General features: G+C 39.4%; 1 protein-coding gene across 2 annotated transcripts in view; it reads left to right on the plus strand.

The window, feature by feature from the left end:
- Window positions 1-6,096: 6,096 nt before the first annotated feature.
- The window catches only part of hps3 (HPS3 biogenesis of lysosomal organelles complex 2 subunit 1), a 33,205-nt gene continuing 13,269 nt past the window's right edge, over window positions 6,097-26,032 (plus strand). The window contains exons 1-12 of one of the 2 annotated variants that reach the window (XM_084416558.1): window positions 6,116-6,429; window positions 7,995-8,216; window positions 11,739-12,032; window positions 13,712-13,889; window positions 13,981-14,063; window positions 14,349-14,535; window positions 15,505-15,586; window positions 18,841-18,995; window positions 19,158-19,259; window positions 21,673-21,781; window positions 23,010-23,218; window positions 23,288-23,465. In XM_084416558.1, the coding sequence (XP_084272684.1) occupies window positions 6,195-6,429; window positions 7,995-8,216; window positions 11,739-12,032; window positions 13,712-13,889; window positions 13,981-14,063; window positions 14,349-14,535; window positions 15,505-15,586; window positions 18,841-18,995; window positions 19,158-19,259; window positions 21,673-21,781; window positions 23,010-23,218; window positions 23,288-23,465 (2,034 nt within the window). In that variant the 5' untranslated portion in view covers window positions 6,116-6,194. Of the gene's footprint in view, window positions 6,430-7,994; window positions 8,217-11,738; window positions 12,033-13,711; window positions 13,890-13,980; window positions 14,064-14,348; window positions 14,536-15,504; window positions 15,587-18,840; window positions 18,996-19,157; window positions 19,260-21,672; window positions 21,782-23,009; window positions 23,219-23,287; window positions 23,466-26,032 lie in introns of both variants that reach the window. The other variant, XM_084416559.1, reaches the window with a different exon arrangement.

A 26,032-nucleotide genomic window follows, 5' to 3' on the forward strand; every position in this document is an offset into this window, starting at 1 on the left:
AGTCTTTTAATCCATGTGTTTATCTCTTAAATGAGTTACACTTTAAAGTGGCCATTTCCCAAACTGGGGTTTGTGCATTTATGCAAATTAGAAATATGTAAAATGTAATCATTTTAAAGTAAAAGCAATCCATATTAGACCTCTTACTAAAAATATATTAAATATTTTGTTTGTGTCATGTGATGAGTAACTGAGATGAGAGAATTAAGAACATGCAAATGTGTTGATGAATTATTGAAATATTAATTTAAAATCTCAAGGCAAAATAATTTAAGTCAAAGTAGTTCAGCTGACAAAAAAATGTACTAATTCAGCTGTACTAATTGTGATTCCATCTAGTTGTAGGACTTATCATCAAATAATTCAATGGAATCCTTTAATGAACTGGTTGCGCCCTCAACACAGAGAGTCTTGTGTATTGTGAGAAGTTTTTCATCCCCAGATAGGATGCGCTCATCTTCATCGGATGGCCAGTTTGATGTATTTAGAGCGGCTGCAGCAGAAATAATTCTGTTGTCATCCAGCCTGCGCTCAGTGTTGTTGGCCAGGGAAACAAATACCTCTGCCTTGCGATGGACACTTATTCAATCGCGCATTTAAATACAGTTGTCAATCCAGAAACATAGCAGTGTACTCAGAGCAGCATGAAAAGAGTCTCAATGTATAATCACTAAGAGCTTAGAGCTCAAACATGACAATCTGGGACTCGGGTCAGGAATCAGACAGACTGGCTAAACCGACCGTCTGCTAGCTGTCTCACGTCACCAAGGTCAGATAAATCCCATCACATAGAGAATCTTTCACCCTAGATATCATCATATAGAGACTGTATCTGTTCCCCGAATTAGGACATACAAAAAACTTCCAAACCCATCTTAGAGTAAACATTTAATTGATGTTCAACAAATAAAAAACAGATATAATACAAATGAGCAAATGGTAAAGCTTGGGTTGCTGAATATTAGATCCCTTACTTCAAAAGCACTTATCGTTATTGATATGATTACAACCTAGATGTGCTGTGTTTGACAGAAACCTGGCTAAAACCAGACGATTACATTACTTTAAATGAGTCCACCCCGCAAGATTACTGTTATAAACATGAACCTCGTCTGAAAGGCAAAGGGGGAGGTGTTGCTGTAATTTATTGTAATATTTTTAGAATTACTAAGAAGTCTAGTTTCAAATATAATTATTTTAAAGTGTTGGTGCTTAATATAGCAATATATAGTGTAAATGATAAATCATGTTTGAGATTTGTGCTGGCTACTGTACAGGCCACCAGGGCACCATACAGACTTTATCAAAGAATTTGCTGATTTTCTATCAGAGTTAGTCCTGGCTGCAGATAAAGTCCTAATTGTTGGTGATTTTAATATACATGTAGATAACGAAAAAGATGCATTGGGATTGGCATTTAAAAATTTGAACTCTATTGGAGTTAGACAACACGTGTCAGGACCTACTCATTGTCGTAATCATACTCTAGATCTAATATTATCACACGGAATAAATGTTGATGCTGTTGAAATTCTGCAGCAGAGCGATGACATCTCAGATCATTATCTAGTCTTGTGTAAACTTCATTTAGCCAAGGCTGCAAAGCTGACTCCGTGTTTCAAATATGTTAGACCTATCACTTCTGCCACTAAAGATTGCTTTATTAATTATCTTCCTGATCAGTTTAATCATCTCAGCATCCCAGATAGCTTTGAAGAACTCGATATTGCGACAGAAACTTTTAACTCTCTCTTTTCCAGCACCGAAGACACAGTTGTTCTTTTGCGTTTAAAGAAGATTAAAGAAAATAGTCCAACGCCGTGGTACAACGAGCACACTCAGGCCCTTAAGAGAGCAGCCAGAAAAATGGAGCGCAACTGGAAGAAAACAAAACTAGAGGTATTTCGCATTTCATGGAGAGAGAGCTCGATTACATACAGAGAGGCTTTAAAAGCTGCTATATCTGCTTATTTTACAACCCTATTAGAAGAAAATAAACAAAACCCTAGGTATTTATTTGAAACAGTGGCTAAACTAACGAAATATAAAGCTTCAAGCCCAGAAGTTTCCAAACAGTACAGCAGTAATGACTTTATGAACTTCTTCATTATAAGATTGATAATATCAGGGAGAAAATTATAGCTATACAACCGTCTACTACAGTATCGCATCAGGCAGTGCATTGTAGTCTCCGTAAGGAAAAATTTGATTCATAAGAAGAATGGTGTCTACGCTAATATTAGTCTCTCTGTTTATCCCGAGGTTTACCGCAGTCTGCCGGATCCAGGGCGTATCCAGATCTGATGAAGGACCTGCGCCTGGACGCGACGACAACGCAGTCCTGAAGTGTCAGCTAGTCTCTCTCCTGTGAAGGCCTCCTTCCCTTCCCTTTACCTCTTTACCGATAAAGCATTGTCGGGATAATTCCGGTTCGCGTGGCTACGTGGAAGCGATAAAAATTCAGTATTATTCATTTTAAGGCCAGACAAGTAGTTTGTTGAGGGTTGGTTTGTAGGGAAGGACTACACGCCTGCGCACATATATTCAAACACGCATACCTATAGACTGAACTGGTAATACGCATGTGCACGCCATCAGCATTCTCACGGGTTCACGTTTTTGAAGTTTGGGCAGAAAGAACTTAAGAGTTTTCTGTTAAAACGGTGTCGTGTTAGCGGCCCCTAAGTTAATAACTAATGATCGCTGTGACGGAAGTGAATCAATCAAACTAACTTTAGCTGGACAATAACTTTATTCTAGAGCTCCTATAAAGCCAAAACACTTTACTTTAATTTCCTATTATCAATGTAAAGCTGCTTTGGAACAATCTACATTGTTAAAAGCGCTATATAAATGAAGATGACTTGACTTGACTAAGATTGTCAATCTCTAAAGCGCAAGCTCACTGAATTCTGTGTGTCTTAGCCCAGAAACTGCAAGGTTTTACAATGATAATCAACGGACGAGACAAAACGAAACAAAATTTTTAAAAGGTGACCACCACTGCGGAGAAGAGGAAAAGTTCAGGAACGACCTTCATGGCCACAACAGGGAGAACAGAAAGTTCAGTGATAGCCTCCTTGGCCGGGACAGGGGGAACACAAGGGAACTCTGGCATGGCGGCCATGATATGAGAAGGCTTTGGCGTGGTAGTGGGATCATGTGCTGGGTCCAAGGACCACAGTGAAGGAGGAAACGCTCATCGACAGAATCAACAAACCTCCCTCGAGGACCATAAATGGAAAAAGGAATCTTATTTTTTAACTGTTCATTGAGTCTGGCGTAAAAGAAGTAAATCAAAGCACTGTCAGGGTCATGTGTCTGATAAGCAAAGTCCAAAAACTCAATGGTATGGTCCTCGAGGAAACAATCATCCTGTACTGCGTTTCAGTCCACTTTTAGACACGCACTTGCGAACTTCACTAAGCACTTCCCCTCGGGGGAATCCCCGCCGCCATTTTGAAGTGCGTTCCACTTCGTGAAGTGATCGAGGGAAGTTTATATGGACAGACCCTCGTTCCCTTGATTTTGACCGAGGGAGCGAGTCTACTTCATATGTACACTTCAGGCACCTATATGTCCCACAATGCAGTACGATTGTGACATCACCACAGATCTCGTCTAATCACCACCACAACAAACAAATCTATGATATATTAATTATAATTTTTTTTAATTGAAAACAACCCAAACACCATATATTCATTTGGATGCTGCATTAAACAAATTCTTAAAGGGAAAACAAATGTAAATAATAAATCAACTACATAGCTGATTCCAAGTGATCAAGGGCTTAGGACGTTCCAGTTCAGCCCATTGCAGTTTCTGCCAGTAGTGGGCACTCGCAATGACGTACATCCGAGTGAACGAGACGAAGGGAAGTTAGCAAGTGAAGGGCATGACAATTTTGGACTGGAACGCAGCCCTGGGTGAGGAGGAGGAGGAGGAGGCATACTAAAAGAGTTTAACAAGGCACAGGTGAGACTGATTAGTTACTATAGGCAAACAGGAACTACAAATGAAAAGGGAAACACTGGAACAAGGGGAACAGAAAATACACTTCAAAATAAAAGTCTATGTGATAAAACCAAGAAACGCAGAACCAGGGAACATGGAACACCTAGGTCGTGAACCAGTATATTGTGTACATGAATTAAGGACCCTGGCTTTCTACACATTGGGACACTGATGACTCTATTTCCAGCGAACCACATCTTCTGAAATCACCAAAGGAACGCAAACGCAAGTAGCCCCCAGACTCTTAGTTGAACTGGTGCATTGATATAAAATGTAATAACCCTGCCTAAGAAACGATAGAATAGTTAAATTAATGATTGATGGTTCGTTCAGGTCACGTCTTATAAGTGCATATATTCTCACTCTTAAAACTCATTATTTCCTCACTTTCTTTATTTCTGCAACTCGTATGAATGTGTGGTTTGTGTTAGGTATTAGTTTTATGTGTTAATTAAGTCTCGTTTGTATTCAAAGAGAAGTGTTCTTGTGTTTTGTGCTTACGAATGTAATCTCTAAAACTGCTAATCTGTTACCGTGCTAATAAATCGTGTTTTCACTATAGTTTGAATATTATTCTGCTGCAGAGCTGATCGTCACGGCCCGTTCAAATGACATTGCACAAATTAATTAAATTAATTCATAATTCCCTTTGAGCTAAATTGACCTGTTTACCTCACAACATTTTAATTTTTATTCACAAATTTACCTTTGGAGATAATTGGCCCCAGGGCCTTTTCATAGACGTTTCAAGTCATAATCCGTCCCTGTAAATATATATATATTTATTGTTCTTTAGGCTAATATTTAATGTATTTTTGAGTTACTCCGTCAAGTTTTGATGACAGCCACCATTTAAAACAAATTAACTGGATTTGAAAATTAATTATGTAAGTATAAGTATTATAACTTTATTATTATAAAATGGACTGGGTTCATGTGTCAGTTTTAATTGTATTCTGGCAATTACAGTTACTAGTTACCAGTACAATAGATCACCCTCAGTGTAATCTGTCAAAGTGATGGACGGCCTTCAGATTTTTTAGAACATAAATTGAACATTAAAATGAGGATGGTTTCAAATATAATGCAATGAACAGTTTTTATCAATTACATTTTATTAACCAAATCAGATTAATATTTGGTGTGCACAATTAGTACATTTGCACACAGATAAGTTTGCAGGTAAGAGAGTTGAGAGTAAAACTGTCCTGAATATAACAAAATGATGAAATAAAAGTAATAGGCCTAATCAGTAAAATAATAAACAATGAAAGAAACCAATCATAACCCAAGTTCTTTGATAGACAGATATGAAAACCAATATATGGTCAGCAACCCCATGCCATTATATTGCTTTTTTTTTTCTTTTTTTTTCCAGGAAGTCAGTACATTTTACCATTCTTTACAGATTCACACACCAGTTTTCCTCGACTGTTTGTTTTGACTAATTATATCAATTCATAAACTGATTTTCGGCGGGCAAGTGAACTGACAGCTCACGTTGTTAATGATTTTGTGCTGACCGTCACAAGACTGTGAGGCATGTGATATTGATCAGGACTATTAAACACATCCAGCATTGTGCGGTGAATGTTCAATGTAATGTTTGTGTCATATTTGTTTTTCCTCCACAGGAGGCGCTTAGCGGCTCAGGAAGCCGAGTCCTCCATTGTGACGCATTCAAATCTCTGTAGGATTTTTTTTGTCCTGCTTAAAACATTTGAACATGACCACATATAATTGTTTAAATCTTGCAACATTAGTTATTGGTTTCTGGCACACAAATAAAAATCCGCCGCATCAATCTCTATAAAAGGATCTTTAAAAATTCTAGTTCTCTACTGTGATTGGTCCGCTCTGAACAGCGATGAGAAAAGTAACAGCTTTCCCGTGACCACGCTAACGTCTATATGTTGCTTCAGCAGGGGTGTAAACAATTTATTATTACCTAAATAAGGACAGAGAAACATAAATCGTATATGAATTGAAAATACACATTAAGTAGTTAAAATAGCAGAATAATTATTTAGTCCCATCGTACCGGACCAATTAGAGACAGCTTTCGGGCCGCTAAACCACGCCCACTTTCAATCCCGTGTCATGCGAATCGTCAATGTTTACGTTACACCACTCTTCCGTGATCCACAGACATGTAGGGCACAGTCCGCGCCGCAGAAATGGTTCACGTGTATAACTGCCACCCGTTCGCGTCGCAGCGCATCGTGCCGGCGGAGCAGGAGCCCGGGCTTGTGTGCTGCGGCGGCGGGGCGCTGTTCGTGGTGAGCGCCGGAGGCTGCAGGATCGAGGCGTACAGTCTCCGGGACCGGGAGGATGAGGAGGAGGGGGGGTGTCCGCTCATCTGCCGCTTCAACAGCGTGGGCTCGGTGCTCAGCATCCGACACAGCACTGTGGGTCAGTCACTCACTGCACTGCAACATCATTAGTGTGTTATCTCTAGTCTTTTTACAGTACCGTGGTCCCCTGTGGAATAGAAGTACACTTTGTAGCATGATTTTAAAAAGAGAGTACTCATTATAGAACACACTGAAAACTAATGACTCTGAAAAATTATTTGTTTATATTTCGCTTTTGGCTTAACATTTAATATTCAACAATATTATTGATCTGCCTGCATTGACACCATTATATGAGAACTGAACTGACATCACTGTTTTCTCCAGAGCGACTTATATAAATTAACCTAAATTAATAACTTTTTTACAACAGAAATGAACCATCACTGAACTTACTTAAGCTGGACTGTGATGCTATTTTCTTCTAGAAACAAACTTTGTTGCATTATTTTCCTGTTATCTCTGTAAAGCTGCTTTGGAAACACTCTGTATTGTAAAAAGCGCTGTATAAATAAAGGTGACTTGACTTTAGCTGAACTTAAGGGTGCTTTTGTGAGCCACTTAAGTAGAAGAATGGTTGATTAAAGTGTATACTGCTAAATGTACTGACAAGAATTTATGATACACTAAAATATACTTTCATGTTATTAGGGATGCATGATATACATTTCAGCGTTATCGGCCCGACAAGAAGATTTGGCCGATATATTACAGCCGATAAATAATGTATTATTTCCTTCAGCTGAGACACTTCGGATGCGCACTGTTCGCCATGATGGTTATGAACTGCTTGAAATATGATTGGAATCACTTCAAAAAGGAAAATACAGTTCAGTGCAACATGTGAAGTGCAAGTCTGTCATATAGCCTAAGCTACTGTACGTAAAATTATGAGAACACAGTAATTGGGATATGGCATGAGACTTTTGTTTTTGTAATCAGGCTCTCAAAAATTACATACAATGTTGGATTTAGATTTATCTGCCAATATATTGGTTATCAGCTTTTTAAATATTAAGAATTATCGGTTATTATCGGTATCGGCCAAAATGTTCATATGGGTGCAAGTCAAAATGTAGTTTTTATTGAAAGTTGTATACACACATTTGTCATGATGAAGTTGTAGTTTAGTACATTTAAAATATGTTGACTTTAAAGTTCTTTACATGTGCTTTAGCATGTTAGTCAACACATCAAAATAAGTGTTCATCTTTACCACGGGACAAACAGTTACTAAAACGTGATTTCAAGTAAAAGCTTAATGTGACATTATTACAAAATGCACTTTTTAAAAGTGTACTTAAGTGTGTTAAGTTGCATTTTATTTTTTTAACATTACAATGCCTCTTAAGTGCAGTTGTTTAAAACTTTAAGATTTGAAGTTCAATGCAATTGCACATTAAATTAAATTAAGTGCACTTCTTTTTCACAAGGGGCGCCATGATGGTAATAGATGTTACTGATTATTCGTTCATTTCAAATAATACCACTGGAAAACTATCACATTACAATATTAAAAACGTGTGTGATTACCATGGTACAGATAATGTCCAAATAAAGGTGGTTCTTTATAGTTCTCTTTTCTACAGTAAGTCTGCAGTCATGTATGTTTTTTGTTCTCAGGGGACTATCTAGTCACTATTGAAGAGAAGAACAAGGCCACTTATCTCAGGGCCTACACTAACTGGAGGTACCAGGCTGTCGAGAAGACTCGCGTCGGGGTGCGTCTGTTGGGTCACCTCCTGCGGGGCTCGTCCTTCCGCGGTGCTCCCAAAGAGCAGATGGAGATCATCGAAATCCCTCTGTTTGAGCCGCCGCTCTGTATGGCATGCTGCAGTGTTACCGGTGAGAACACAAACACAATCAACTCGCTTTAGCATGGAGTTCCAGTGTCCATACTACGATGCTCTATATATTAGGGCTTGGTATTGACACAAATTTCACAATTCGATTCGATTTCGATTCGATTCAGTATTGATTATTTTTTATATCAGGTTCAAAACATTGCAAATTTTCTCAAGGAAAACATCTAACTAATGCTGTAAACTATGGGAGTCAGTGGTAGCCTATAGGCTTCATTAGCGTACTATCATATTGAAGGTAAAAATTTACTGATTTGTATACAAACACTTAAAATACACTTTTATTTATTTTTATAATAATAAAGTTATATGAAATTATATAAAAATTTAAATGGTGGCTGTCATAAAAAACTTTCCAGATTTATTCAAACATGCATTAAATATTGAAAAACATTAAAAATTATAATGAATATGTGATATGGTGCATATATTTAACAAAATGCTCCTCTCTAGAGTTAATTTTTCTAGCTGACTGACGAGTTTATGGTCCCTGGATATGGTTTTTCTGAGGTAAATGTGACATTACATGACATTGTTTACTAACGTTTTTCCACGGTTGAAACACTGATTGAGCAAATTCCATGTGACACGATACGGACTTCGATAAGTTGTACTCTATCTTTTAACACACTTTCAGACGCTCATTCATGTTTATTTCGCGCTGTAACTGGTGTTATTGAGGCGGAAGAGAAGATCATGTGCTTCTTGAGCTGAGCCAGAGCGATCTCACGCCACAGCGACAAAACGGTAATTATGTTCTTGAATTTGGTAAGAAAATGGACGTAATTTGAAATCTGAGACTTTGTTTCATATCAATAGTAACAAAGCACAAAGATTATTGCGATTTATTGGATGGGATGCGCGCAACAATGTTACATTCATTCATCAACTGAAAACAGGACAACTAATTGATTCTTGGGATTTAAGAATCGATATCGTTTCGTAAAAATGAGAATCGATCAAAATTGAGAAATCAATATTTTTTTTACCCAGCCCTACTATATATCCATAGCCTAAACACCTGGGTTTAACACTTCAGACAAGTATAACATTACAAATACATTGAAGAAGTTCAGACAAATGGGACGTCCCCCAAACTCACACCATTGGTTAAGCCAGAAGTCAACATGTCAGGCTGCTTATGGACTCTCAAGCTGCGTCCCAATTCAGAGGCTGCGTCCTTCCAAGGTCGGACTGAGCTTAGTAACGTTTGTGCTGGACTAGTTATATTCAACTGTCTGAAAACTAAACAGGATTCACAACCTGCCTAAATATGTTCACCATGGTCCATTTCTGTATATAATAAAGAGTATAAATTATATATAAACAGCTTTTAAAAGAAATCGAACCATTTAAAAATAAAATAAATAAAAAACATTTGTATGGTTAGATATTCGACACTAAGGATTCAACGCTAAGGATTTTTTTTTACTGTCCCAGTTGGGCCAGTGGTTAACATTTTGACTGGCCCCACAACAAAAAAGTAATAAATAATTCAAATAAAACAGGCCTAGTTATTGCTTTCATTGTTTTTGGCCCATAACCTTAATAAATAAGGCTATGACACCAAAAACTACTGGCCTAAAGGCCCGTTCTCATCAAGAACGATAACTATACAGATAACCAGGGTCTAAAACTAACTTTTTGCCACACCTGCCAATGGCTGGTGACTTAAGAAAATGTACCTTTATTTATTAAAAAAAAATAATAAATTGCGGCTATACAGGCAAAAACAGGCAATAATGACACCAACATTTTAGATACCGGTGAAAATTCACAATTCTCTAGCTATTCCAATTTCGATACTACAGCTAAAACTACTAGCCATACTAATATACATTCTTATACATTACATTATATATAATATACGTACATAGAGCACAAATAAATACAATATAACCTCCTGTTTATCAGGCTGCTGTCTCTTTAAGAGGGAATGCGCGGATCCAATATAAGACATAACCGACTATGTTTACTGGGCTAATGAAGCGTGCTTCAGATGCGCACACAAAACTTTCCTCACAGCAAGAGTAATGAAATTACCCTTTTGTGTCGTCTTGTCACTGAGCATCGTTCACATTCATGCATTGTTAGAATTCATGATAATGTTACCAGCCAACTGGTGAGTGACACCTTTTCATACCGTTTCATTATCGTTATCTTTATAGTTATCATTCTTGGTGTGAACGGGCCTGTCAGTAATAAAATAAGATCAAATAATAAAATTACGATAGCAATAGCACAAATAAATACAGTAGAACAAAGCATAGAAATTAAATAAGCATTGCTTTTCGTGTTTTTCAGGGTGTAACAGTAGTTTTCAGGTACAGAAGTTGAATAATCAAATGTAAAATAACACTATATAGTCTTCTCTGCATAAATTACACATAGATTAATCCTTATTAAAGGTATAAAAGTTCCTCAGTGAATGAGTGAGTGAATTTTTTCTTTGTTCTTTGTTGTTTAACATTAAAAACAGCAGCAGGGTTATTAGGCTGCTGTCTCTTTAAGAGCTGCACAGATCCAATATACTGATACACATGCGCTTTATTTCTCTGCTGTTTATGTTCACGTAAGACATAACAGACTATGTTTACGAGGATACACTGAAACTGGCATTTTGACAATTTTGTCTATCAAGCCAAACAGCCCCTATATAAAAATACACTACATCCTTATGCATCGCTTTCTGCCAGGACTTTTATGTGCTTTTCTCAAATCACTGAAGTGACGTCGATGTCCGGGTTAGCGGTAGCATTAGCCGTCAGCCAAGTGTTATTTAAATAAACTCCTGATGTACTTACAAACTTTCCAATGCCTCGTTTTATGAGTACAGAACCGGTTTGTACTACTGTAGAAGTTTGGCACCATTCTGGGCATTATTAGTGGGGTAATTTACCAGATACATCCTTGGATCCATTAGCGCCTGCACTAAACCATTCGGCTGATGTCTCTAAATAAGCTCTAACTTTAAAAATGTTCAACCAAGGGGAAAAAGGCTTCTGGAGGGTGTTTGGCTCGAGGTCATGGTGCAAAGGACCCTAGGCTGATTTTACTCCGAACCATCCCTTTAAAAACGTGTGCAAATAACGTGTGCACATGATGTCCCGAGTGTCGTTTTTGCTGGTTCCCCATTGTGCAGTCTTTATTGTCGAGCCCTGACCCAACAATACTTACAATAAGGAGTGTAATCTGGCATTTTCTCAAAAAATAAAAAAACAAATTCAATCATCACCAGTGCCCAATGACTCTTGGGATGGGCTAGGCTGCGAAGGATCCATTCGTTCAATCCTCCCAGGAAAAGAAGGATGCATTTGTAGGCCACATTCGAAGAAGGCTTAGAATTGGGACGTTTGCCACGCCGCTGTGATGCGTTCGGCCTTCGGAGGATCGGGACTCAGCTTATGTTTACATACACAAGGGAGTTGACTTACCAATGGTTTACTCCCAGTCCACTCTGCACATTTACCTGAGATGCATGTAACTGAGTCCTCTGTTGCTTTAGGTGATCTTCTAGTGGGCTGTGCCAAGAGTTTGGTGGTCTTCAGTCTGAAGCGGCAGACGCTGAGCGAGCAGTTCTCTGTGCTGGACTTCGAGAGGGTCCTCATCCTTCACATCCAGGGCTGGAGCCCGTCTCAGGTGGCCTTCTGTGCTGGATACGTGGCCCTTCAAACGGAGCTGGAGGTCCTGGTGGTGAAGCTCACCCCGCTGCAGAAGAGCAGCCAGGACAACACAGCAGAGCAACACTCACTGCTGCCAGAAGATATCATGACTGAACCCAGCTTAGATGAAGATGCAGGTATTATCAGAGCTAGTATGAACAGTTCCCCCCTCTCTCCTCTCCCATTGTTTCCTTTCTCTTCACTGTACTATCTAATAAAGTCTTAAGAAAAATGGCAAAAAACTACTTAAATTAAATGTACTTCTCATATGCATCATAAACCTAACCCTCATCCTTCCTGTAACAGGGCAATTCCGCGCAAAACTGTCACATCCATAACGCCAACTAAATACCATGGCATTGTGTTGGCGTTATGGATGTGACAGTTTTGCGTGGAATTGCCCAACACATCTTTCCCTCGCGGGTCAAAATGACCCGAAGCCCTAAAATTATACTCATGATATTTCATGACTCTTGCCACTAGACGGCCTTATAGACCTTATGTAGACCCGCCCCTTTTCAACGCTGCGCTCGTTGTCTTTTGACTTCCAGTCTGTATTTTCACAGTGATCTTGCCTATTTGTAAATGAACGGCTCGTTTTAAAATCTTCCCGGTCTACTGGAATTTGTTAAGACATCTGCTTTAAACATTACAATCCTCATGCTAACTTTCGTTAACTTTACATTAAAGGGATAGTTCACTTTGAAATTAATTTTTGATATGTTTTAGCTTACCTCAAGGGCATCCAAGATGTAGGTGTCTTTGTTTCCGCAGTAGTTTCAATTTTGATATTTTTAGGTCAAACCGTTCTTGTCTGTCAGTCATATAATGCAGGTCTGTGGTCACTGTCTCAAAACACAAGCACAGAGTCAATGTGTACTTATGATGGGGAATTGTTTCATTTGGACGATGGGGAATTGTTTTAATTTGGACTCTGTGCTTGTGTTTTGAGACAGTGACCATAGACCTGCATTATATGACTGACAGACAAGAACGGTTTGACCTAAAAATATCAAAATTGAAACTACTGCGGAAACAAAGACACCTACATCTTGGATGCCCTTGAGGTAAGCTAAAACATATCAAAAATTAATTTCAAAGTGAACTATCCCTTTAAGTAAATCCACTTCAAAAGCCAATTACTCCTGGACAGCGATTCCATAGAGATATACAGAGCGACCGCAAAAACGGAAGTTCAAAGACAATATTCTAAAGATGGCGGCGCCCTCGTTTCTCTGGTGCATAAGGTCTATAGCTCTATATGGAGCAAATAAGCTGTTCCGCTGGGTCCTAAAGCCAGTTCATTCAGTATGCGTTCAGATACACATGTAGACATTATAAAAGAATTTTTTGGTAAAGTTTTAGCAATTTTAGTTAGAATTTTGAGCATTTTTAGGTTTTTCTATGAAAATTTTCCATTCATTCCTATGGGGGTCAAATTGACCCGTGATGGAAGGATTTGTTACTTTTTTAAATTTCAACCACAAAACTCCTCGAGTCCATTACATTTTCTTTTTGTGTATTCGTGGTTCAAGTGTGACAAAAGTCCTGGGGTCCTCCGATGAACCCTACTTTCTTTCTCTTTTTTTTTTTCACAAATATTTTCTGGGTCAAAATGAGTCGAGGGAAGGATGAGTTAAAGCCCAAAGTATGTTTTGCATAAAAAAAAACAAGGAAATACACTTTGGGCTTATCTAGACAGTAGAAGACACTGTCACAGAAGATCTCTACGATCTACTTTGGCTTGCAATTCTTTTGGGAAACGAGTTGCAACAAGTGTTATTTCCAACCTTTTTATATATATATTGTTTTCTAGAGATGAAAAAAGATGGATTCAGCCCTCTCCATGAGCAAGAGGACTTCTTTCTGTTCCCGAAGCATCAGGAGATGTTGGGTAATGAAGCCCAGGAGTGTGGCATCTCTCTGGTCCTGGAGTGGACTGGTATGGAGGCGGAGAGCCGAGGAGACATGAGCGTGGTTTACATCTTATTCAGGTATAATGAAGAGCTGCTTTCTGAATGTGGTGTGTGTGTGTGTACGTGTGTGTGTTTGTCAGACGTCACCTCTCTTGTTTGCCCTGTCTAGGAGGTTTGCGCCTGATTTCTTCCAAGGTTGCAGTGTTGAGGAGACACATTTGCATTCCCTACAGCTCCACCCCATGTTTACTGGTAAGTTGTTGGCGAGCGCAACTGGCTTTTAAAGGGAATAGAATATGAGACTCTGATTGGTTTATTCCACGTTACGCCCAAAACACACCCATTACTCATTAAGAGAATAGTGGCAACACTTTTAGACCTTGCACCGGGAGCGCCGACCATTTTTCCCGTCGTTAAACTAGCAAAAGTGGATTCTGACATGTACTAAGTGCCCTTGCGCTTTAGACCATGTGCTTAGATCCTTAAAATAGGGCCCATAGTGTGCTTCGTTCACTCACACCTCTCTCTGGTAAACAGGTAAACAGGAAGAAGCCTCCATCTCCACAGTTGGGGAACCTACTTGTATGTTTGTTTTCTTCTCGTTGCCGAACATCGGCTACATGTACAGTGTGAAGAACGCCGTGGAGCTCGTGTCTACCTACCAGTACCCAGAAAAGACCCACCAGGCTGTGCTTAGTGACCAGTTCCTCTACATCATCACCAGGTAGGGCGGATACATTCCCGCTGTTCACTGTTCACATACGGCTCTTCTTGACTGATAAACTAAGGTTAATAATTGCTGTCTTTGTGTGCTGTGACACAGTACATGGTGAGATGAGCAGGTTTTTCACGCTCTTATTTTGTCTTATTATGTATTGTTCCATAGCTCACTGTGATTGGTCAAACGTTGGCGTTTATATTTATATATTTGTACTAAAGAGCAGTATACACAACATTAATTTCTCAGTGTAATGGAAGTAATGACAGATCTTTTCTACCATATTGTGATATACATCTGAGCAAAACGGATTATCGATTGGAACTTGGTTCAATTTATCTGTTGTTGATTGGATGAAGGCAAATCTTAAAGTCACTATGAAGTCAAAACTGATTTTTTTTTTTCAAGAAGTCACTATGAAGTCAAAACTGATCTTTATCTGTGCACATCATTATTATTTTAAGTACATGTTCCTGGTAATCTTGAATGAGAATAACTTCCTCTTGCAGCATCTCTTCTCTTCTCTGATGATGAGGGCGGGGCTATAACCTGTCAATCACATGAGATCAGCCAAAAGCAAACACAGCCATCCAATCAATTCCCCACAGACAATATAAAGCCCCGCCCACATTTGTTCTTGTTCGTGATGCGTTTCACTCAGATATACGACACAATAGGGAAGAAAAGACCAGCGCAAATTAAATCTCATGAAGTTTTTCTCTTGTAAAAATGAGGAGGGTTTATGCAGACAAAATGATTAGAGAAGTCCGGCATACGTTAATAGAGAGAAGTCTGTCCTGTCACCGAAAGATGAAGTTATGACATTTTAAATGTAAAATTACAAGGCCCAAAAAAAAGAGTCGTTCATAATATCATGCATCTAGAAAATAGATGAGGTGAATTTCCATTTCATGCCGACTTTTGGCATAAAACAGAGAAGTTGGTCTTAATTATTTGTGGTTATGTTTACTGTAGGAATGCTCTCCAGTGTTTCACCGTCAGGTGCAGTGCGGTAGCGGCTCGGGTCGATGACCCATACATCGACACCACCATGAAGGTAACACAAGTCTATTTTCTCTTTTTTTCCCTGACAATCTTCAAACTCAGTGCTACTATTAAACCCCTCACTTGCACCGTTTGTGCTTCGAACTTGAATGATACATCATGTGGCTTGTGTGCTATTACTTTACGTCAGATTTTCAACTGCCAGATCAGACAAAATGGCTAAAAATATCCCGTAAACCTACTCAGAAGCAGGGACTTTAAAGGGTTAGTTCACCCAAAAATGAAAATTCTGTCAGTAATTACTCACCCTCATGTTGTTTCAACCATGTAAGTCTTTCGTTCATCTTCGGATCACAAATTAAGATATTTTTGATGAAATCTGACAGCTGTCTCACTCCTCCATAGGCTTTCAGAGGGACCGAAACTCGTCGGCCCAGAATAGTTATTAAAAACATTGTTAAAATAGTCCAAGTGACTACAGTGGCTATACATTAAGTTTATCATGCGACGACAATACTTTTTGTGCGGAAAAACAACAAAAATATCGACTTTATCCAACTATTAGTGTTCTTCAATGTGGGCCTCTGACGAGAGTTCACGGGAGCGCCAGGACGCATGCGCGAGAACTGAGATTACGGCGTTCTTCTTCTACTACTAACTTACTTGTTACTGGCTGCTCACTCCTTGGCTGCTCACTCCTTGGGAGTATTACCGCCATCTACTGTACTATTAACTATTCTGGGCCGGCGAGTTTCGGTCCCTCTGAAAGCCTATGGAGGAGTGAGACAGCTCTCAGATTTCATCAAAAATATCTTAATTTGTGATCCGAAGATGAACTAAAGACTTACATGGTTGGAACAACATGAGGGTGAGTAATTACTGACAGAATTTTCATTTTTGGGTGAACTAACCCTTTAAGCCATATCTCGACAGTGTGGTCACATTACATAAAATTCCCAATTGCACGGATTCCTATTGAAATGACTGGATTTCGCCTTTAATCCGAGTCCGGTAATGTGACCGCATCTTTATGAGCCGCGGAAACACATGGCAAGACGCCAAAGCCACTTTTCCACCTTCGGGCCAAACCAATCTCATTGCATAATAATTTGATTCTGTGCCGGTCCGACCCAGCCAGTACGGATACGGTTTATTTTTCTGCTGTGGGACTGATAATGGAGCTCTTTGCATTGTAATACAAATGTGTCAGTCGTTGCCTTGGTGACGCAAAAGTTTACAGACGGTATGAGATGTAAATAACGACCAAATGGAGAATGATCAGATATTTCTAACTTCTATAGAGGTTTTGCATTGATGTCACTTTCCCGCCGGATCACGCTCCCTCAGCCGGACTGAGTGGCAGAAAAGCTGCTGTGTGACTGGAGTTAACAGGGGAAACTGAAAACGCCAGTAAAACAAACGATTATCAGTTTAAATTAAAGGTTGGACTCGAATATAGTGTTCCTCACAACTTACCAAAGATCCAGTGATCCAGTGATATTGACAATCGTGTTTCCAGACATTTATATGTGCCTGATTTCGACGCCGGGGAAATAAATAAAGCAAATTTGCCTGTGAACGTTTTATATAAACACAATATAGGTCAAATCCATGTGATCACTTATATCAATGTTATATATATATATATATATATATATATATATATATATATATATATCGTCATATCATCCAGCCCTAAAACTTCTATAGTTTTTTTGTCAGTGTTTATTTAAAAACGTCCAATTATGCAGAATATAAGATGGTAAATATTGAATTGAGGAGCTGTCAATACAATATATAACAATACAATATAGGGTATAATCTTACTCCAAAATTCAACATATCGAGACAAAATGATAACTGCAAATCCACCTTTCACTGCCTGGATCCTGTGGTTTCCGTGAATTACAGCGATCCATTGTCTTCTCTGTTCTGTAGTTTTTGGTAGTCTGTAAAAATATACCTCAGATTTCTTGTCAAATCTAGTTCTCAATGCTCTTTCCTGTTTTAGATGTGTGTTTTTCACGGCATTCACGCTGAAAACAACCAATGCTGTCGCTCAGTGTTTCTGCCACTCAGTGTGTGTGACCGCAGTCACTCCGGCCGACCGTGACGTCACGCTCATACCCTCTATTAACTTGTGTTTACGCCGCTCAAATAGTGCGCTTGGCCAGATACAGAGAGAACCTGGTAGGCAGGGAATAGACGTGTGCACGCATTCTACCAGAACACATAGAGCCAACTGAGAAGCGAGAACGGTTTGTAATCGTGCCGAAACAAGCTCAAGTTAAAGTTTAAAGGGATAGTTCACTTTGAAATTAATTTTTTATATGTTTTAGCTTACCTCAAGGGCATCCAAGATGTAGGTGTCTTTGTTTCCGCAGTAGTTTCAATTTTGATATTTTTAGGTCAAACCGTTCTTGTCTGTCAGTCATATAATGCATGTCGATGGTCACTGTCTCAAAACACAAGCACAGAGTCCAAATTAAAACAATTCCCCATCGTCCAAATTAAACAATTCCCCATCATAAGTACACATTGATGGCCTAAGACACGAAACGAGCGCTTTGTGTGAGAAAACGAACAGTATTTATATCGTTGTTATCTCTTGAAAACAGCACACGTCCAAATGATCTGACGGCGCGGGCGGGTATAGATATATACATAGATGTCGCCTTGGCTACTGCAGTTCATTGGAACGAAACCGTAGCAAAGCGACATCTAGTGTATATATCTATGCGGGTATAGATGTATACACTAGATGTCGCCTTCGCTACTGCAGTTCATTGGAACGAATCCGTAGCCAAGGCGACATCTATGTATACATCTATACTCGCCCGCGCCGCCCGATCATTTGGACGTGTGCTGTTTTCAAGAGCTAAAAACTATATAAATACTGTTCGTTTTCTCACACAAACCGCTCGTTTCGTGTCTTAGGCCATCAATGTGTACTTATGATGGGGAATTGTTTCATTTGGACGATGGGGAATTGTTTTAATTTGGACTCTGTGCTTGTGTTTTGAGACAGTGACCATCGACATGCATTATATGACTGACAGACAAGAACGGTTTGACCTAAAAATATCAAAATTGAAACTACTGCGGAAACAAAGACACCTACATCTTGGATGCCCTTGAGGTAAGCTAAAACATATCAAAAATTAATTTCAAAGTGAACTATCCCTTTAACTGCTCACCGTTTCTTAGAACCAACTGTGGTAAAGCGACTCTCGAATCAAGGCCATGCAAACCACTCATATTGACTTCAGCACTAGTTGTCTGAACATGTGAGCGCTGTCCCATCAGGCCTGTCCACCCTCCACGATGGAGGTGTGCGCTCTGCGGATCCAGCTCTTCATCGGACTCAAGGTTCTCTGTCAGGATGGGAATCATGTTGTTCTCCTGACAGCAGCAGACGTGGACAGCAAAGAGGACATCGAGAGATCAGCCCGCAAAAACACGTACGTGTGCTTGTTCACGATCACGCTTATATCCTGAGTACACATTTCCGAGTGCATGAACTTACGTTTTGACTGCCTGATTCTTTCAGTATGACGTTGCTGTTTGGTTTGTAGATGAATGGTAGTGCACTGAGTAAACACGGCCTGTAACTCTTATTGTAGTGAATCGAGGGAACTCAGGGCCCTGACAGGCATTTTAGTAGCTGTAGGTCTAGAGCCGTCCTCAACGCCGACTCTGGAAAGCCTTCTGTCCAGGTCCTTCCTGTAAGTTAGCGAGTAGCATGATCCTAACAGTGGGCCGCTCTGAAACGAGCCCTAAAACTCCTCCTAACCCACTGTGAGTGTTACCTGCATGCAGTCCTTCATAACATCTCAGTTTTGTTCAGACGTGACTTCATCATAAATGAGACAAGAACCTCTCAGTATGGTTCATGACTTCCTCTTATGTAGAGAACACTTTAACACTATATAGCTGAATTTAACCAACCACAGCTGTACTAATCCCACAACCCCTTTCAGTCTGGCAAATTAACAAGTAATTCGTTGTCCCTCCATTTAAAGGGGTCATGACATTAGAAATCAAAATGTGCCTTGATCTTTTGATATAGAAGTGGTCTTTATACTATTAAAACACCCTGCAAGATTTATATAGCTTAAAACATCCTCCTCATTATAAACAAATCATTTATTTAATAAAGCTCCAAAAACGGCTTGTTTTGATATTGCGGGATCTGTGGCGCAACACACGAAAATTCATTTGCATATGATTTCCTCCAGAGAAAGACATCGACGAATAGTGATACATCATCGCAGCATAGACTCCGCCCACTGGCGTCACTTAACGGCTGACTGATGTGTCTACGCTGGATGTGAGCGTTGCGTCAAAAGCAAATAAAACCTATTATAATCACTGACGCTGTCTACACTGATGCAGTATACAGATGCGCGTTCAGTTTTGAGACTTGGTTTATTTTAATGGCGTCCCGGTTCACATCAGAGGATTATATGTTTGTTCGGAACATTTTGTTTTGTAATCGAGGCAAAGTGTAATGGAGAGTTCGCAAAGAAAGCAGCGACTATATTGGATCTGACAGCAGGTGCATTACAAACCATAATTAAATGATTTCATAATGCTTTGTCTGCAAATGGCGGTTTTAAATGTTTACCTTTTCAGTTGGTAAACATGGTGAAGTTTTTTTGTGGGCGGAGCTTAGGTGGAGGCAGAACGATCCCTCTGGCCGCTTCACTAACGTTAGTGTGCAAGTTTTGTTAGCTTGTTTTTGACAAGGTCACTCACTGTCCAGGACCGCGATTGTTATTTGCAAAAGTTAATTTTAACGGACATCCCAGATTGGCTGACCCGGCATACACGCTCATTCAATGGATGGACGATCTGACAGGATTAACGTCAACGCTACCTCCGGTTGAGTGGCCTGACTTCTACACCTACCCGATAGAGAAACCGAGAGTAAAGAGAAACTGAGGGCAAATACATATTTAGATGCCTATAACTGTACTAAACGGTCACGTACAAGACTTGTGTGGTAGCCTACGATCCGCAGTTCTGCCTAGCCAGCGCCACGGCCAGACAGAAGACGACAATGTAAAGAGTGACATTACGGTGCAATTTTAATGATGTAAATATTTTCTAGAAATAAAAATTCCAGATACAGCATATTCATTTGATTACACTTTCTTACCAGGTTCTTCAAAAAGTCTAGACACAATCAATCACAACAATGTATACAATCATGGATGATGCACAAATAATCACAATAATTTAGAAAACATTATGCGATAAAATTTCTAATTGGAGCCTATACTTGCACCCAACAACACAACAAGATGACATTTAATAACAATAATAATAATTTAAGCTCCTTCTCATGTAGCCGAATCTGTGTTGGTTTGTATTGGCCGCCTCCAGTTTTCCGTTTGTTTTGCCTCCAGCTAACGCCGTGACGTAACTGTGACGTCGACGCAAAAGTGGTCTATATGGATATTGTTCTCAAAACACTTACTCGCGTGCAATAGCCAGTGAGCGTTGAGACTGTTTCCTATGCAGTGACGTTAGCCAATCATAACAGTGGCCATTTACTGACTAGCCTTGAAGGAGCCGCGCCTTAAAAACTGATCATTTCAGACAGAGGCTCAGAATGAAGGTTGAAAAGAATTGTTTTTCCGCATATATATATAAATATATGTGTGTGTATAAACATTATAAGTGAAGCTTGAGGAACATATATATATATATATATATATATATAAAATGCATCATGACCCCTTTAAGTGTGTTTTATTGGTATTATTTGTTTAATGACCTAGAATACTGACAAAAGGTGCAGTCACATTAGTGAAAATCTCATTGAAATTCATTAAACTTCTGTGGGCAAAACTGGTCTATTGTCAATAGTAAAGTATGAGGCACAGTTTACCAGAAATCACTTTTAAACCAAGCGGCTTTCTGTTGGTCAATGCGGCACATTTGCATGACCGACTGCGAAGTGAGCATAGAAAAATCTTTAGTCCTTACACATAATTCCAGATGGTTGTTGATTCCTATTGACCAAAAACAATAGTAAATGTGGCGGCACCTTAACTAAAGGAAACGCAAGCAGTAAATGCACCTGTGCAGGTAGGACCTTTGACTGTTATCATTGTCTTCTCTGTTCCTCAGATCCAGGAAGATCTCCATCTCCAAACCCACAGAGCCGACGGACAGCGGTCACGGCTGGAACCTCTACGTCATCACTTCTGTGTCCACACTGCAGCTCTACAGAGAAATAGTACTGGAGCTTCACATATTGATTCGATTGTCACAAACTCTTTTAGAGCCAGGCTATTGTTGAGGCGTTTATATCTCATTCTTACACTTTGACAGGAAGAGACTGACGTGTAAAGCGTCCAACAGCAGTTATGAATGGGCATATCTGAAATCGATTATGCTAATCGTTCACTGCCACTAATGGCACAGAAATTACACATGGGCACATATGTCAGTCGTGGGCTAATGGTTTGCGAGTCGGACTGGTAACTCAAAGGTTTAACCCTTGAGCAAGGCACCTAACCCCCAATCGCTCCCCGGGTGCCACAGCTTAAAGGCTGCCCTGGGTGTGTGTGTGTGTCACGGTTTGCAGTGTGTGTGTGTGTTCACTACTTGAATGGGTTAAATGCAGAGGACAAATTACGAGTATGGGTTACCATACTTCACTTCACCTCACTCACATGCAGAAAATCCTTTATTAAGGCTAATTAGCTTACATCAAACCAAATTAAAGGTGCAGTGTGTGAAATATATATATTTTTTTTTAATCGTCGCTGAACACTTGATATTTGAAATCAACCCAAACAAAGACATCAGCCAATACTGCTGATTGGGTTACTCTCTCTCCTCCCCCATCATGAGTGGACAGGCTCCCACTGCTGATTAAATAAATAATTAAATAAGTAAATAATAATAATAAAACTCAATAATTTAAGTCATTTCATATTCTAACAGTAAATGTTGGGCATCACTGTGTTTGTCAAAAAAGAAAAGAAATCGTTAAATGTTCATTTGGTTTATATTTTAAAAGATTAATTAAAGTGTTAATGTTTTATGTTATTAATACTTTTGGATTGAATCATAAATCCAGAAAAATGTTAAAAGACGACTTTTTGAATTTTGTTAAAGTTTTATGAATTCCATTCATTAGACATGTTTTTTGATTATTAACATTAAATTAAACAATTAAAACAGAATTAAAAAAATAAAATAAAAACAGGAAATTTAGGGAAAATAAGCTGAATTTGAAAAAAAAAAACAAAAAAAATTCAAAGGGCCCTAAAAATGTCCTTTTTATTACTTGAATAAATTGGTGTTAAATTGTATGAGTTTCATGATTTCAATTAATCATATATGCTTTTTATCAGTAAAATTGTATTTATTAAATAAAACTGAATCCAGAATCTAAATTTCATAGGGTCCATGTTTCCCACATGCCGGTTGTAAACGTTCCTCCTTGTTTCCATCAGGTGGAATACAGCCGGAGATACGAGCAGTCGAGCCCGTCGTCTCAGAGCTGCATTCACCTGCTGAGTGAAGGTCACCTGCTCCTGCGCACAGCCCTGCTCCTGGACCCCGAGGCTGACCCCGACCCCGACCCCGAGCCTGCGGAGAGAAGAGCGCAGCTGCAGCAGGCCTTCCAGGAGAGCTGCGCTCACTTAGGAGACTGCTTCAGCAGGTCAGCCGCGCGCTCTCATGGGGTCAGGCTTTATCTGTGTCAGACTCTGACCTCATGTTTCATTCGCAGGTTTGATAAGAAGGACTATCATCTGGCTCTTCCGTACTATAAGATGTCAGGCCTCACTGTGACTGATGTCATTAAGAGGAATATGTCCATGAGCAGCTCCTCGAACGGTTACGGCAAAGGATTTCTCTTCTTCCTGAAGCATTCGATCTACGAGGAGAACATGGAGGAGCTTAGCAAGGTACTGAAGGAAACACCTGTGTCTCACACATGGACTTTTTTGATATAGTGGTCATCAAATATTTGCTAAAACGCAATTCACGTATTGCAAATGTTACGCAAATGCATATATAGAAATGTAATCATCTAAAAATGGCCTAAGAATCATCTGATACGGGGGCTTTCAAACAGGGAGAAGCATTTCTAATTTTTATTTTTGTTTACAAACTGTTAAAGTTTGAATTTGATATGATTACAGTTTTATTCTGCTGGGACTGAAATCAATCATTTTATTTTATTCTATTGATAACCAAGTTTTTAACAGTCATATAAAAACATTATTTTATTATTTTATTTTATTTTAAAGGGTCATTTCACCCATTTGAACATTGTTTTTTATTTAAAGTGGGTCATATATGTTGTCGAAATGTAAAAGAAATTTTGAATTTGGTGCCTTTGTGACCGAGAAAAGACAAAAAATAACTTCAGGACGCATTTGTATGAAAGACAACAACTCCCACAATGCACCACATTGCACAGCTCCGCAAGCCACTCCCACTAATCCAGAAAGCGCATATCTGCCTATAAGAGAAATCACTCTTCCGTCTACAAGGCTAGCTACCACCAGAGCTTGAAATTCATTTCACATTCACACAAAATGTCTAGTTAGTTGGCGAACTCATTACTCCTCGTTTGTATTTCTTTCGAAAAGGTGAATTATTGCATGGTACCTGGATGTTCAGTCAGAACATATGCGGTGCGAAACTAGGATAGTTCTCAACACAAACGTCCGTGTCCTCGTCTGATTCAGAGATTTCGTCCAGGAGAAATTGTCATCGTTGAAAATCTTTGCCACAGACGGACTCTATCTCTGTGTTCGTAGCGGTTCGTAGTTGCATAGTGAGATCACCGGCGCCACCAGTCCGCCCTAACTCGAGCCAGTCCGGGCTCCTCGTCCACGGCAGGCAGGTCTTCTGCCTCGGTGGCTCTTCGCTATAATGCGGCTTGTAAAGGTAGCCACAAACACCTGATTCAAGCATCAGACTTCCGAAATCCTCTTCCTCTAGTCTATATCGAGTACTCTCCTCCGCTATTGTCATTACTTTACATCTGTCTCCACAGCGCCTGTTAGCTTAGCTTCAAACAAGATGGAGGATATTGCTTTCAGTTTCAGAGAGTAAAGTCCCACCCACTGATCTGTAATAGGTCTGTAGCGTGAGCGGGTCCCGCCCCCTGGGAAAGATGAGGAACTAGTGCTTGTAGTCTCAACAGAAATCCCCCCCTCTGACACTTCCTCCGACAATGACGCAAAATGACGATTTTTGCGTCATTGTAGGAGGAAGTGTAAAAGGTAAATAACGGATTTCTCCCGTCTCAGGGGAAAATGAGAGAATGTTGCACAACCATTCAATAGTATGACTGGGTTTCTAACAATGCAAAGCTTAATGCAAAAGGGTGAAGTGTCCCTTTTAAGGTTTATACAACTATAACTATATATACAACTATCATTATTCTAACAATAGGTAGAAAAACATACACTGTCAACTAAATGCAAAGTTTACGGATACATTTTAATTATCTTTAGTATAACGAAAGATATGGCTCACTACAGAACTTTCAGAATTGTTGCAGTTAAGAAATAAAGCTTGGTCTAAAAGCCAGGCAAACTGGACTATGTAGTGACTGGCTTACATTTAAACAACTCAGAAACAAGTGCACCATCTCTGTGAAAAAGTTACTATTTAAATACAATTTCTAGTAGTCAAGGTGATCCGACTAAATTTTGGAAAGCCGTAAAATACCTCAAACGAAGTTGCCACTCCTCTCTGCCTAATACGATTACATTTCATTCTAAAACTGTAAATGACAAAATTGAAATATGTGATGCGTTTAACCAACATTTTGTTACGGCTGGTAATTTGTTTGAGGGTGGAACTTGTAATGATTGTGGTGCTCCCAGAAAGGTCTGATTGTGTAGCTAGAACCAAGTTAAGAGAAACAGCTCTCTCTTCCAATAATTTGTCAGGTGAAGTTGTGAACCCATCTTTTTCATTTCCTTAGGTTAGCTCCGAGGAAGTTTTCAAAGCTCTTTTAACTATTGATATAAAAACTGCTACTGGAGCAGATGATCTTAATCCCTGTCTTTTGCATCTTGCTGCAACTATTATTGCTGAGCCACTTGCCCACATTTTTAATGTATCCTTGTTAACAGGAATAATTCCTACGGTTTGGAAGACGGCCCTGGTACGTCCACTTCTTAAATGTGGTGATCCCAGAGATTTAAACATATTATAGACCCATTTCAAGGCTTTCATGTCTTGTGAAAATATTTCAGAAAATAGTAAATCTGCAGTTGCGCTCCTTTTTAGACGAACATTGCATTTTGAAAACATATCAGTCAGGTTTCAGACCTGGTCATAACACCACTTCTGCTTTTACTCGGGTACTGGAGTGGTATGGATAAAAAGAAGCATTGTGCAGCCCTGTTTATAGATCTATCTAAGGCCTTCGACACACTGTGGATCATTCTTTACTCCTAAATAGACTGTCATCAATTGGACTAGACTTGGCGGCCTGCAGATGGTTTCA

The sequence above is a fragment of the Rutilus rutilus genome (genome assembly GCF_951802725.1).
Source record: "Rutilus rutilus genome assembly, chromosome: 8".
Taxonomy (NCBI): domain Eukaryota; kingdom Metazoa; phylum Chordata; class Actinopteri; order Cypriniformes; family Leuciscidae; genus Rutilus; species Rutilus rutilus.